General features: G+C 52.1%; 1 protein-coding gene across 1 annotated transcript in view; it reads left to right on the forward strand.

Moving 5' to 3' along the window:
- LOC133359898 (uncharacterized) overlaps window positions 1–13,659 on the forward strand; it is a 41,172-nt gene extending 27,513 nt beyond the window's left edge. Inside the window, exons 12-16 of the mRNA XM_061578457.1 lie at window positions 2,892–2,968; window positions 4,286–4,481; window positions 5,272–5,347; window positions 7,310–7,575; window positions 12,140–13,659. Coding sequence (XP_061434441.1) covers window positions 2,892–2,968; window positions 4,286–4,481; window positions 5,272–5,347; window positions 7,310–7,575; window positions 12,140–12,834 — 1,310 coding nt within the window. The 3' untranslated portion in view covers window positions 12,835–13,659. The remainder of the gene's footprint in view (window positions 1–2,891; window positions 2,969–4,285; window positions 4,482–5,271; window positions 5,348–7,309; window positions 7,576–12,139) is intronic.
- Window positions 13,660–16,286: the final 2,627 nt, after the last annotated feature.

Genomic DNA, 16,286 nt, shown 5'->3' on the forward strand with positions numbered 1-16,286 from the left:
TGTGCAGCCCATGGGCTTGTAATTACCAACACGCTCTTCCGACATCGGCGCATCCACACAACATCATGGATGCATGCCGGGTCCAAGCAAGAACATCTGCTGGACTACATAGTGATGGACCAGCGGATGCGAACCCATGTCTTTGACACCAGGACCTACTGTACCGTGGAGCTGATCTGCCCTCTGACCATCGACTAGTCATCTGTAAGATGCGCCTGCCATTCTTCCACTCTGGTGGTGGGTGTACACCCAGGACCCCATTCCAACCTAAAGTGGCCTGGTTTTAGTTAGCTGATGAAAGTTGCAAGTGAGAATTTCATCATCGCTTGCGGCTGGGGTTGTGGCATCATCCCCCAGTCTTCCTGATGTCGAGGGTAAATGGGCGAGGTTTAGGACTGTGACTCATGCAGCTGCAATGGCTGCTTTGGGTACGCGTTCCAGAACTCCCCAGAGACCCTGGCTGACAGAGGAGGTGTTCAGGATAGTTGAGAAAAGTGACAGGCCCACTCTCATCGGCTCCAGCATCCCACGTCAGACAATGAGGAGGCTTACCGCAACCTTCGCTCGGAGGGTTGAAGAGCCGTAAGGCGCTGCAAGGATGGGTGGTGGTCACGGGTTGCTGAGGAGATGGAGTCTGCCTCAGTGGCCCACGATCACAAATCACTATTTAACTCCATCAAAAAAGTAACCTCCAGCGCCACACCGATTACCATCATTAGGGGAAAAAACGGTGATCCAATCTCCGACCCCCAGGAACAGGTTTGCAGATTTGCTGAGCATTTCTGTGAGGTCCTGGGGGAGGGGAAATCCCTCAGCCAGGAAAACATCATGGCACAAAGTGGGGATGACCCTGCTGAGGCTGTGGTGCCTCAAATATTGGAAGAAGTCACCCTCTGTGAGTGGCTGGCTGAGATGCCATCTGTTGAGGAAGTACTGAAGGCGATCCGGAGTCTGAGACCAGGAAAGGCACCGGGCAGAGATGATCTCCCAAGCGAAATGATGAGGGAGGGTGGCGTTTGTGCACAGACTGCCCTATATGACATCATAACAACAGTCTGGACCACTGGACGGGTACCGCAGAATTGGAAGGATGCCCTGGTGGTCCCCCTCTTTAAGAAGGGGGACCGTACAGACTGTAACAACTACAAGGGCATCTCACTCCTCAGTGTGCCGGGAAAGGTGCTGGCAAGGATTATTCAACATCGCCTTGCTAGGCACGCTGAGGAGAGGCTTGCGGATCCCCAATGCGGTTTCAGGAAAGGGCGGTCCTGCACAGATGCCATATTTTCTGTCCGTCTGCTACAGCAGAGGTGTAGGGAATTCCAACAAGACCTACATCTCTGCTTTATTGACCTGGTCAAGGCCTATGACACCATCAGTAGGCCTGGGCTCTGGGTTGTTCTTCGTGCTTTCGGAGTCCCTGACCCTCTGCTCACGATCATTAAGGACCTTAATGATGGTGAGCGGGCCCGGGTAAAACTACGTAGCCGGGAGTCGGAGCCATTCCCTGTACACCTTGGGGTGTGACAGGGATGTCCTCTGGCTCCCACATTATTTAACATCAATTTTGACCACGTAGTTCGTGAAGCCTTCAATAGCTGTACCGAGGGAATTTCCATTTGGTAGATATAATGGGAGGCTGATCGATGCCTGGGTGCGATCAAGGGATGGCTCCCTATTGGTCAACCACGTTATGTATGCCGATGATGTAGTAATAGCTGCTCATTCAGAGGAGGAGTTGGAGACGCTGCTGCTGAGACTGGAGAATGCCACTAGGAGGTGGGGCCTTACCATCAGCCCCACCAAAAACTAAGCACCTGCCTGGGTATTTTGTACCATTGGACACTCCACCCATACAACTCACTCCCAATCAGTGATGGGGCAGTTGTGGAGAGAGTGGAGAGTTTCCCATACCTGGGCAGTGTGCTTATGACCGGCTCCAGTTTAACAGCAGAGGTCTCACTCCGAATCAGTCAAGCGGCAATATATTTTCATCGGTTGCGTAACGCTGTGTGGAAGCTACCTGGTCTGTCACTCCGCACGAAGCTTCAGGTTTTCTCGGCCACAGTCATTCCCTTCCTTCTCTACGCTTGCAAAACGTGGACCCCCCTAATGGAGCATCTTCGCTGGTTAGAAACATTTAGGCTGGCCTGCCTACGATCCATCCTGGGTTTTACCAGGCTGGATTGTGTGAGGAGCTCACAAATCCTTGAAAGATCTGGGCAAAGTCCCATCGGTGAGCTCCTCCGGCAGGCAAGGCTGCATTGGCTGGGTCATGTAGCCCGCATGCCCAGCCACTGCATGCCTAAACAGCTTTTGTTCGGCCGGATCGAGGGGGCTAAACAGGCGTGACACGGGCTAGAGAAGAGATGGAGTGATGTGGTACAGGAGGACATGGAGCTGAGTGGACTTGCCAAGGACTGGTACCAGCGGTGTCAAGATCGGGCTCTGTGGAGGAGGCTCGTGAAGGACGCCCTCCAACAACAACGGAGGGCGGAGGAGCGACGCTCACAACAATGAGCGGAGCGCCGGGTGGCAAAAGCACAGCAAGTTGGCACAGTAGGGGGCACAGGTGGTGCATCAGCCATTCATCTCGGTCATCTTAGTCAATCGACCCGTGGCGCCTAGGTCTGCCCCGTGACCTCCTGCCAGCGGGCGTTCTACACTTCACGTGGCCTCAAGGTGCACATGGCCTGGCACAAACGTCGTGGTGATGTCACCGCCAATTAGTGGCGAATGGCTGTTGTTGTTGCGTGTGTTCACGTGCGTGCGCGTGTTCACGTGTGTGTGTTCACGTGTTTGTGCGTGTGTTCACGTGCGCGAGTGTGTTCACGTGCGTGAGTGTGTTCACGTGTGTGTGTGTGTTTACGTGTGTGCGTGTGTTCACGCAGGAGGAGGCAAGGGGGCTGCTTCACGCTGGGCCACCGTGGGAGAGTGGCACGCGAGGGCAGCTCCCAGCAAGCGCAAGGTCTCTGTGCACAGCGCACGGCACTCCTCTCGTTACAGCTGCTGCTGCTGTTGTTGTCTTTAGTTTGTTGTCCTTCCCCCTCACCTCCCATTAACGAGGATGGCTACGTACGGTGCCAAATAAATTCAACGTACATACATACTACTAAACACTGCTATATCAGGGACGTGCGGTCAGGGGAGGCAGGCGAGGCAGAGTCTCGCCTGTCATATACTCCAATGAAAATAGCTGTTACGAAAAGTAAAAAGAAATGTTCCACTGATCCGTGTTATAAATGTAATTTCTGTATAATTCCAATCATTACAGAGAAATAGGAACAGGCACGCGCTTATCGCTGCCTCACGTACAGACGAGACGTACGCCATGATACACTACTATACACTACACTATTCATGACTAAATACTACACGACACACTACACCATGATACACTACTATACACTACACTATACACTAATATACACTACATTACTATACACTAAACACCTAACGTACACACACACAACACGTACACACGAGATGTTCGCCACTCCTCTCTAGGATCCGAGGTGATAGAACAGAACCTGAGAAGGGCGTAGACAAGCGTAGACACCGTGACCACGGTGACAATGACCACTGGGTTTGCAACGCGCGCAGACTCCACGAGACGGGCAGACGTCGATGTCCCATCGCAGACTCGGAGGTTACGGAGCTCAGAGTCACGGTTCACTGAGCTACAGAGTCGCTCTTTTTTTCACAAGCGGTACCCGGCTATCACAACTCATAGCTCAACGAAGCGGCTGATATCATCATCACGTGGATATTTCTAGCGGGAGTCAAATACTCTAAAACGAGCGATCCGGATTCTCAATGTGACGGGAAAAACCGAAGGACCCAGAGAAAAATCCACGCAGCGACCACCACATCAGGGTCAGGATCGAACACATGACCTCCTGCGTACCAGGCGAGGTAGTTAACATCTCCTAGCTACCATGCCCCCTCTGCATGGCACTCTGGTACAACGTCTGGGCTTATTATTATAATTAGTTTATTCATTAGTTTAGTTGTGAAGAGGCTTGGCCTGCCATACCCACCGAGGTTCAGCATGACGGCATGGTTCTGCTTGATGTATGGAATCAGATTTACAGAATCAGAATATCAGAATTAGAATATGTATTGTACTGGAGGAATCCGATGAGGTGTCAGGGTCGAGATCGAACCCGCGACCTCCTGCGTACCAGGCGAGGGAGTTAACATCTCCTAGCCACCGCTGGTCACCGCACCAACTCCGCCCCCCACACCCCCTCCGCCCCCTCACCCCACCGCCCCCTCCGCTCAGACTAAAGCGGAAGCCCTGGAGTACGTGTGGAGCATCTTGCAGGGCGTGGAGGAGGAGGAGCAGCAGCAGGAGGAGGAGTTCAGGGGATTTGAGCTGAGGGAGGTGCACAAGGCCAGGATGGCGATGTTCAGGCTGGAGCGCAGAGCCACCGCCTGCAAGGAGGCCCTGAGGGTGGCGCTCCAGAGGATACGTGGAGGTGCGTAGCCTGCAGCGGTGATTTCTATTCACACCAGAACTCCACACTCCCCTCTATTCCCACCGGAACTCCACACTCCCATCTATTCTCACCGGAACTCCACACTCCCCTCTATTCTCACCAGAACTCCACACTCCCCTCTATTCTCACTGGAACGTCACACTCCCTGCTATTCCCACCAGAACTCCACACTCCCCTCTATTCTCACCAGAACTCCACACTCCCCTCTATCCTCACCGGAACTCCGCACTCTTCTGTGGCTGCTGATGGAAGTCGCCACTGCTGTTGATGCTACTGCTACATGTGCTCCTGTCAGTGCTGCTGCTGGTACTGATGCAGCCTATAAACTAAGCGATGTTTCTTTTACCAGGGTAAGCCGCACTGAGCTGTGTAGATGTTTTTCAGAAGCGACCTGGCTATCACAAATGAGAGCTCAACGAAGTGACTTGTCATCATCATCATTACGTGGACATTTACAGCAGCCAAATACTCTCAACACGTGACGTTGATTCTAAATGTCGAGGGGAAAAACCGGAGGACCCGGAGAAAAATCCACGCAACCACGGGGAGGTACAACATGCAAACTCCAAATATACAGCGTGGGTCGTCAGGGTCGGGATCGCACCCACGACCTCCTGTATTCCAGGCGAGGGAGTTAACATCTCGCCACAGAGGAGAGAGAGACACGCAGACTCCAAATATACAGCAGGCTTCGTCAGGGTCGGGATGGAATCTGCGACCTCCCGTATACCAGGAGAGGTAGTCAACATCTCGCCGTGTTTGCCTGCAGGCTCCTCCGTGCCGCCGGCCTCCGCCCAGGCTGTGGCGGTGTCGCGCAGCGCTCGCTCTCGCTACGGCCTGCGCCCGCGCGAGAGGAAAGTCTACACAGAGGTGGAGGAGCCCCAGGACGACGACTTCTTCTGTGAGACCCCCTGCTCCCTCTCACTCTCTCTCTCACTTTCTCACTCTCTCTCTCACACTGTCACTTTCTCACACTCTCTCTCTCACTGTCACTTTCTCACACTCTCTCTCTCACTGTCACTTTCTCACACTCTCTCTCACACTGTCACTTTCTCACTCTCTCTCTCTCACCAGAACCAGCACACACAGAGACCAGAACCACTACACACAGAAACCAGAAACCACTGCACACAGAGACCAGAACCACCACACACAGAGACCAGAACCACCACACACAGAGACCAGAACCACCACACACAGAGACCAGAACCACCACACACAGAGACCAGAACCACTACACACAGAAACCAGAACCACTACACACAGAGACCAGAACCACTACACACAGAGACCAGAACCACCACACACAGAGACCAGAACCACCACACACAGAGACCAGAACCACTACACACAGAAACCAGAACCATTGCACACAGATACCAGAACCACCACACACAGAGACCAGAACCACTACACACAGAAACCAGAACCACTACACACAGAGACCAGAACCACCACACACAGAGACCAGAACCACTACACACAGAGACCAGAACCACCACACACAGAGACCAGAACCACCACACACAGAGACCAGAACCACTACACACAGAAACCAGAAACCACTGCACACAGAGACCAGAACCACCACACACAGCGACCAGAACCACCACACACAGAGACCAGAACCACCACACACAGAGACCAGAACCACTACACACAGAAACCAGAACCACTACACACAGAGACCATAACCACCACACACAGAGACCAGAACCACTACACACAGAGACCAGAACCACCACACACAGAGACCAGAACCACCACACACAGAGACCAGAACCACTACACACAGAAACCAGAACCATTGCACACAGATACCAGAACCACCACACACAGAGACCAGAACCACCACACACAGAGACCAGAACCACCACACACAGAGACCAGAACCACTACACACAGAAACCAGAACCACTACACACAGAGACCAGAACCACCACACACAGAGACCAGAACCACCACACACAGAGACCAGAACCACCACACACAGAGACCAGAACCACTACACACAGAAACCAGAACCATTGCACACAGATACCAGAACCACCACACACAGAGACCAGAACCACCACACACAGAGACCAGAACCACTACACACAGAAACCAGAACCACTACACACAGAGACCAGAACCACCACACACAGAGACCAGAACCACTACACACAGAGACCAGAACCACCACACACAGAGACCAGAACCACCACACACAGAGACCAGAACCACTACACACAGAAACCAGAACCACTGCACACAGAGACCAGAACCACTACACTCAGAGACCAGAACCACCACACACAGAGACCAGAACCACCACACACAGAGACCAGAACCACCACACACAGAGACCAGAACCACCACACACAGAGACCAGAACCACCACACACAGAGACCAGAACCACTACACTCAGAGACCAGAACCACCACACACAGAGACCAGAACCACCACACACAGAGACCAGAACCACCACACACAGAGACCAGAACCACCACACACAGAGACCAGAACCACCACACACAGAGACCAGAACCACCACACACAGAGACCAGAACCACTACACACAGAGACCAGAACCACCACACACAGAGACCAAAACCACTACACACAGAGACCAGAACCACTACACACAGAAACCAGAACCACCACACACAGAGACCCTGGGCCTCCCCTTGGTCGACTCGGCATCAAATGAGCACCCGGTACGGAGCGTGGTTCCAGCCACACCACCCCCACGTAGCGCCCAGTGCCGGCCCTTAATAGGCGCTCGCTAACGGCGCCCACCCCGCCCCCGCGTCTGCCCGCGCAGGTTCGTCAACTGCGCGAGGAATGAGCAGGAGCAGAACCTGGTGGCCTTCCAGCACCGGGGGCAGATTTACTACCGCACGTTCCGTGCCGTGGGGCCCGGCTCTGAGCTGCTGGTCTGGTACGGCGAGGAGTTCGCCCAGGAGCTGGGCATCGCCTGCGAGGCCGGGCCCTCGCGACGCCGCAGCAGGAGCAGCAGCAACGAGATGGCTCCCAGGGCCACCGCCAGAGACCTGCAGCCCGTGCAGCCTCCACCAAGCGAGGAACACTGTGAGCACCGCTCACCAGAGACTCGCCACTGCTCACCAGACTATAGCCACCACTCACCAGAGATGATAGCCACCACTCACCAGATATGATTGCCACCACTCACCAGAGATTATAGCCACCACTCACCAGAGATGATAGCCACCACTCACCAGAGACGATAGCCACCACTCACCACAGATTATAGCCACCACTCACCAGAGATGATAGCCACCACACACCAGAGATTATAGCCACCACTCACCAGAGATGATTGCCACCACTCACCAGAGATGATAGCCACCACTCACCAGAGATGATAGCCACCACTCACCAGAGATGATAGCCACCACTCACCAGAGATTATAGCCACCACTCACCAGAGATGATAGCCACCACTCACCAGAGATGATAGCCACCACTCACCAGAGATTATAGCCACCACTCACCAGAGATGATAGCCACCACTCACCAGAGACGATAGCCACCACTCACCAGAGATTATAGCCACCACTCACCAGAGATGATAGCCACCACACACCAGAGATGATAGCCACCACTCACCAGAGATGATTGCCACCACTCACCAGAGATGACAGCCACCACTCAACAGATATGATAGCCACCACTCACCAGAGATGATAGCCACCACTCACCAGAGATGATAGCCACCACTCACCAGAGATGATAGCCACCACTCACCAGAGATGATAGCCACCACTCACCAGTGATGATAGCCACCACTCACCAGAGATGATAGCCACCGCTCACCAGAGATGATAGCCACCACTCACCAGAGATGATAGCCACCACTCACCAGGGATGATAGCCACCACTCACCAGAGATGATAGCCACCACTCACCAGAGATGATAGCCACCACTCACCAGTGATGATAGCCAGAGATGATAGCCACCACTCACCAGAAATGACAGCCACCACTCACCAGAGATGATAGCCACCACTCACCAGAGATGATAGCCACCACTCACCAGAGATGATAGCCACCACTCACCAGGGATGATAGCCACCACTCACCAGAGATGATAGCCACCACTCACCAGAGATGATAGCCACCACTCACCAGAGATGATAGCCACCACTCACCAGAGATGATAGCCACTGCTCACCAGACTATAGCCACCACTCACCAGAGATGATAGCCACCACTCACCAGAGATGATAGCCACCACTCACCAGAGATGATAGCCACCACTCACCAGAGATGATAGCCACCACTCACCAGAGATGATAGCCACCACTCACCAGAGATGATAGGCACCACTCACTAGAGATGATAGCCACCACTCACCAGAGATGATAACCACCGCTCACCAGAGACGATAGCCACCACTCAACAGAGATGATAGCCACTGCTCACCAAAGATAATAGCCACCACTCCCAATAGATGATAGCATCCACTCACCAGAGATGATAGCCACCACTCACCAGAGATGATAGCCACCACTCAACAGAGATGATAGCCACTGCTCACCAAAGATAATAGCCACCACTCCCCATAGATGATAGCATCCACTCACCAGAGATGATAGCCACCACTCACCAGAGACGATAGCCACCACTCACCAGAGATGATAGCCACCACTCAACAGAGATGATAGCCACTGCTCACCAAAGATAATAGCCACCACTCCCCATAGATGATAGCCACCACTCACCAGAGATGATAGCCACCACTCACCAGAGATGATAGCCACCACTCACCAGAGATGATAGCCACCACTCACCAGAGATGATAGCCACCACTCAACAGAGATGATAGCCACTGCTCACCAAAGATAATAGCCACCACTCCCCATAGATGATAGCATCCACTCACCAGAGATGATAGCCACCACTCACCAGCGATGATAGCCTCCACTCACCAGAGATGATAGCCACCACTCACCAGAGATGATAGCCACCACTCACCAGAGATGATAGCCACCACTCACCAGAGATGATAGCCACCACTCACCAGAGATGATAGCCACCACTCACCAGAGATGATAGCCACTGCTCACCAGACTATAGCCACCACTCACCAGAGATGATAGCCACCACTCACCAGAGATGATAGGCACCACTCACTAGAGATGATAGCCACCACTCACCAGAGATGATAACCACCGCTCACCAGAGACGATAGCCACCACTCACTAGAGATGATAGCCACCACTCACCAGAGATGATAGGCACCACTCACTAGAGATGATAGCCACCACTCACCAGAGATGATAACCACCGCTCACCAGAGACGATAGCCACCACTCAACAGAGATGATAGCCACTGCTCACCAAAGATAATAGCCACCACTCCCCATAGATGATAGCATCCACTCACCAGAGATGATAGACACCACTCACCAGAGATGATAGCCACCACTCAACAGAGATGATAGCCACTGCTCACCAAAGATAATAGCCACCACTCCCCATAGATGATAGCATCCACTCACCAGAGATGATAGCCACCACTCACCAGAGATGATAGCCACCACTCACCAGAGATGATAGCCACCACTCACCAGAGACGATAGCCACCACTCACTAGAGATGATAGCCACCACTCAACAGAGATGATAGCCACTGCTCACCAAAGATAATAGCCACCACTCCCCATAGATGATAGCCACCACTCACCAGAGATGATAGCCACCACTCACCAGAGATGATAGCCACCACTCACCAGAGATGATAGCCACCACTCACCAGAGATGATAGCCACTGCTCACCAGACTATAGCCACCACTCACCAGAGATGATAGCCACCACTCACCAGAGATGATAGGCACCACTCACTAGAGATGATAGCCACCACTCACCAGAGATGATAACCACCGCTCACCAGAGACGATAGCCACCACTCACTAGAGATGATAGCCACCACTCACCAGAGATGATAGGCACCACTCACTAGAGATGATAGCCACCACTCACCAGAGATGATAACCACCGCTCACCAGAGACGATAGCCACCACTCAACAGAGATGATAGCCACTGCTCACCAAAGATAATAGCCACCACTCCCCATAGATGATAGCATCCACTCACCAGAGATGATAGACACCACTCACCAGAGATGATAGCCACCACTCAACAGAGATGATAGCCACTGCTCACCAAAGATAATAGCCACCACTCCCCATAGATGATAGCATCCACTCACCAGAGATGATAGCCACCACTCACCAGAGATGATAGCCACCACTCACCAGAGATGATAGCCACCACTCACCAGAGATGATAGCCACCACTCACCAGAGACGATAGCCACCACTCACTAGAGATGATAGCCACCACTCAACAGAGATGATAGCCACTGCTCACCAAAGATAATAGCCACCACTCCCCATAGATGCTAGCATCCACTCACCAGAGATGATAGCCACCACTCACCAGAGATGATAGCCACCACTCAACAGAGATGATAGCCACTGCTCACCAAAGATATTAGCCACCGCTCCCCATAGATGATAGCATCCACTCACCAGAGATGATAGCCACCACTCACCAGAGATGATAGCCACCACTCACCAGAGATGATAGCCACCACTCAACAGAGATGATAGCCACTGCTCACCAAAGATAATAGCCACCACTCCCCATAGATGATAGCATCCACTCACCAGAGATGATAGCCACCACTCACCAGAGATGATAGCCACCACTCACCAGAGATGATAGCCACCACTCACCAGAGATGATAGCCACCACTCACCAGAGATGATAGCCACCACTCACAACAGATGATAGCCACCACTCACCAGAAATGATAGCCACCACTCACCAGAGATGATAGGCACCACCCACACTGATAAGGTGCAAATGAGTAACTGGTGTGGTGTGTAGTAGTAAACATCGCCACTGGGGAGACAAAGGCGGCCATGTGTGGTGCTGGCCACCCTCCCACTCATGTGCCATGCTGGCTTTCATACAGTGAGGGAAAAAAGGATTTGATCCCCTGCTGATTTTGTACGTTTGCCCACTGGCAAAGAAATGACCAGTCTATAATTTTAATGGTAGGTTTATTTGAACCGTGAGAGAAAGAATAACAACAACAAAAAATCCAGAAAAACGCATGTCAAAAATGTTATAAATTGATTTGCATTTTTTTAAAATCAGCAGGGGATCAAACACTTTTTTCCCTCACTGTAGGTGCCCGATAACAGCACTTGTCCCAAAAGTATATACAGGCTATATGGGGGTTCTTCGTCTTTGTGTGTATATATAATGGAGCCCACTGCACTACGAACCCGGCCACCTGAGTTCGATTCCCACTCACGGCCAACGTCAGTGGTGAATATTTAGGCCTCCCCTAGGCTGACTCGGCCTCAAATGAGTACCTAGCTTAAACGTGGAAACATCGCCACTGGAGAGACAAAGGCGGCCGGGCCTGGTGTTGGCCACCTACTCCCTCGTGTGCCATGCCGGCCTTCATAGGTACTCGCAAACAGCACTTGCCCAACAGTCTGATATGGCTGTTGGGGACCTTTACCTTTGTATGTACACACACACATGTGCAAGAGTGTTCATGTATCGGTGTTGGTGTGTGCGCGTGTGTCTTGTGCGTCTGGGATGACGCAGGTGGAGTGGGTGTGGAGGTGACAAGGCTGCCGTGTCCTGCCTGCAACCGTCAGTTCATCTGCCGCTCGAGTCTACAGTATCACGTGCAGAGCAGACACCCCACTAAGCCCAGTAACAAAAGTCATCAGTGTGACCAATGTCCATTCAGCACAGACTACAAGTGTAGCTTGAAGATGCACCAGAGAACACACACGGGAGAGAAGCGGTTCAAGTGCACCGTGTGTGAGAAGGCGTTTTCACAACTACCAACTCTTCACAGCCACCAGAGAACACACACGGGAGAGAAGCCGTTCAAGTGCACCGTGTGTGAGAAGGCGTTTTCACAACTACCAAATCTTCACAGCCACCAGAGAACACACACGGGAGAGAAGCCGTTCAAGTGCACCGTGTGTGAGAAGGCATTTGCACATTTACAACATCTTCACAGCCACCAGAGAACACACACGGGAGAGAAGCCGTTCAAGTGCACCGTGTGTGAGAAGGCGTTTGCAGACTCATCACATCTTCACAGCCACCAGAGAACACACACGGGAGAGAAGCCGTTCAAGTGCACCGTGTGTGAGAAGGCGTTTGCAGACCTATCAAATCTTCGCGTGCACCAGAGAACACACACCGGCCAGGATGCATTTTCTCCTTCCCGTGGAAACAGAAAAGTCAGCCATCCTGAGCAAATCGTGCACTGCGCCGAGCTGTGAATTAGTTTTAAACAACAGGCCACGTGATTAGCCGAGGCTGTGCCACCCTTGAAACTGATTTTGAATGTGAACACGGAAACCTACGGATCCTCCTACACCTGACTCACACTCTGTGGGGGGTGGGAGATTAAACCGACCCGGCCACCCCTCGATTGCAAGTGCGGAGTTCTAGGTCCCAACCACTGCACTTCCCTCCCCATCACCTGGGGGTCCCCGTGTGTGTGAGTGTGCAGAGTCCCCCGTGCAGAGCTGCACTGTTGTTACCCTAGAGGGGGGCACCGCAGGGCGATCCACCTACAGACACCCCAGTCTGCACGTCTCCCGCCGGTCTCCATGCGCACCGCGTGCCGTCTCGTAGCCCTGCCCCGTGCGACGTACGTACAGTACTTACAGTACGTACCCATCCAGCGGTAGACTGAACCGCGGCTGATGACGAAGGTGGCATCCGCTCACAAATCTCCGAACACTCAGTCCAGAGGTCGCAACCGGGTACCCGATACCCGTACCCTACGGTCACTGGTGAGTAACTGTCACTCATTTCCCAACGTCTTGTCTCTTCTCACAATTCAAGTTCCTAGAATCAACCCACCCGCGCCTGCAACATGGCTTCACCCCAGAGGTCGCAATCAGGTACCCGATACCGGGTACGGGTACCTGTTTACGACGCTGGTGCGGCCAGGTACGGGTAAGGAATCAAAACCCGTTTGCGACCTCTGACTCAGTACCGTAGCCCCGAGCCATCGCTTGTGCGCTATTCACTTTGCTGCTGAGAGGAAAGCTACGGGGTGGAGGTGGGGGGGTTGCTATGAGAGGACATCTGTGGAACGGCTGGAGATCTGCGAAGAAGAGCTTCATAGCTCATCGGATTCCTGCGGTCTGAAAAAATATTCCGAGAGGGCGTTGGGAGGGGGGGTGTAGGTATGAGTGGGGCATCTGCACTTGGATCACCCTGCGTGTTGTTGCTGCCTCCCCCGTTGAAAATGTTCCCAGCGTGAACTTCACCCTTTGCTGTTGCGACGACGCCGCGTGCCGTGCGTGAACGTCGTCGTCGGAACAACAAAACGCAGTAAAAACTAAAGTAACTTTATCGGTACCGAGGCTCCCACGGCCACGCGGGGCAGGGAGTGTGGCACAGTTTTGGCGCCGGCTAGCGCAGAGTGGCGGCGGTCGTGTCGCTACGCTTCTCTGCGGTGAGCAACGACGTCTTTATAACAACAACAGCAACAGTGCTGCTGTTGCCACTGCTGCGGTGAACGGTGACAGCCACCCCGTGACCTGTGACCCCCACCCCGTGAACGGTGACACTCACCCCGTGAACGGTGACACCCCATGGGTGGAAAAAACCCGATTTTTCCAGCTGCAGGCATCGGGTTTTTTCTTTAACACAATTAAACCCGATTTCGGGGAATTAAAACCTGGTTTAATGAATACGAAACTCTGATAGGCTTAGGCTGCTTCCTCGTCGGTGCTGCTATGGTACTCGGGGCCGTCGGGCACGGGGTAGTCGTAGAATGCGGCGGGCAGGTTGGTCTTAATGAACACGAGCTTCTCCACAATCGTGGGCGCCATTGAGTTCCTTAGCTTGGAATGGATGAAGCCCATCGTTGAGAAGTGCGGTTCTGCAATTAGAACCAATGAAACCGGATTTCTCTCAATCTTAGATGATCGGGTTTAATATAAAAAGACAATTAAACCCGATTGTAAAAAACCCGACTGTGCCACCCTTGTGACACCCACCCCGTGAACGGTGACACCCACCCTGTGAACGGTGACACCCATCGACCCTGCAACTCTGCAGACGTCTCGGACGCGGGAAAGGGTTGAGAGATTTTCTGCGTCGTCCCGGTTGCTCGCGTGATGTCGCACGGTGGTGGCGCGCGTTGACTCTTGCACGTTTAAGAAAGTTGAGCGTTAGTTTGTGATTCTGTTTAAAATGATATATATACATACTTAAACTAACAAACATTATCTTGGGATTCTACCAAGTAAGGTCCAACTGGATACGTAGTAGCTCTTTTATCAGACGCGACCACCTGGCCATCACAAATGAAAGCTCAACGAAGTGGCGTATCATTGTGTGGACATTTATAGCGGTCAAATACTCTGATTGCGTGATCTCGATTCTAAATGTCGAGGGGAAAACCGGAGGACCTGGAGAAAAATCCACACGACCACGGGGAGAGAAAGATACACGCAAACTCAAAATATACAGCAGGCGTCTGGGTCGGAATCAAACACACGATCTCCTGTATACCAGGAGAGGTAGTTAAAATCTCAACATGCGTTCAGAGTATTTGGCTGCTGTAAATGTCACGTGATAAGCCACTTCGGTGCGCTGCTGTCATTTGTGATAGCCAGGTCGCTACTACACAGCTCTGTGGGGGCCTTACCTGGAAAAGTAAAGTGAAGTGAAAAACTAAAATCTACTGTATTCTTGGTTCTTTCGGTAAAGTCACGTAGAAGGGAAATAATAAAATAATAAAAATGTAAGAATAAAATTAACACGACGTTTCGATTGCAACACAAGCAATCATCATCAGGTTATGAAAACCACAGCAAAAAAAATATTGCTGTGGTTTTCACACCTGATGATGATTGCTTGTGTTGCAATCGAAACGTCGTGAGAATTTTATTGTTTTATTATTTCCCTTCAACGTGACTCTACCGAAAGAACCAAGAAGATGAATCCCTGCAGTCACGAAAGCTTTAAATCGAAATTTTACATCGACTTTGATTGCTTCAACCAGAAAAACTGTAATAATAACCCTAAAATGCTTCAATTGATCAAATTGAGATGCTTCCATTTATACGCTTTTTAGATATCGATTGAAGTTCGTTGTCGGCTGTTCTCTGTATGGATAATTGCCTTTGAACTTTCACATGGGGCATATTCTGCCCTGGAGGGGGTATGGTCTGGACCAGTCTAGTTTAAACCCCCGGGTATAGTTTAGCCTAGGACACTTCATCCCCCCGGGTATACTCTGGCCTGGGCCAAACTATACCCGGGTTTAATCGGGGCAATGGGTTATTGTAGCCTGTTACACCGGTATCTCCAGGAGGTCGGAGCGACTTGCTCTGTGGTGACACTTTTCCGTGACACAGGTTTGGTTTTTGTTGTTGTTGAGTTAGAGATCTCGTAAACATCAACATTGTGTCGTTAACCCACCACCACCCACCACCATCGCCTGACACGGCCAATCAGTCAGGGTTTGTCACGTAAACGAAACGTGCCAATTGGTTTCCAACTTCAGCACACACAGCGCTTGTGTGTGTCGGGGAGAGTGAACCCACAACAGCATTTACAATTCGAGTACCGGTAACGTTTCGCCGGTGATTACAAACAACGGCGACCGGTTTCATCGGGCGATGTGCCAGGATTGTGATCCAACGCCATCTAACCCAGCAGCAGCAGCAGCGACGACAACAAAAACCTTCATCACAGACACCGCTGG

Source organism: Lethenteron reissneri, chromosome 66 (genome assembly GCF_015708825.2).
Source record: "Lethenteron reissneri isolate LAM-NWPU_2019-01 chromosome 66, ASM1570882v1, whole genome shotgun sequence".
In the NCBI taxonomy this organism is placed as follows: Eukaryota; Metazoa; Chordata; class Hyperoartia; order Petromyzontiformes; family Petromyzontidae; genus Lethenteron; species Lethenteron reissneri.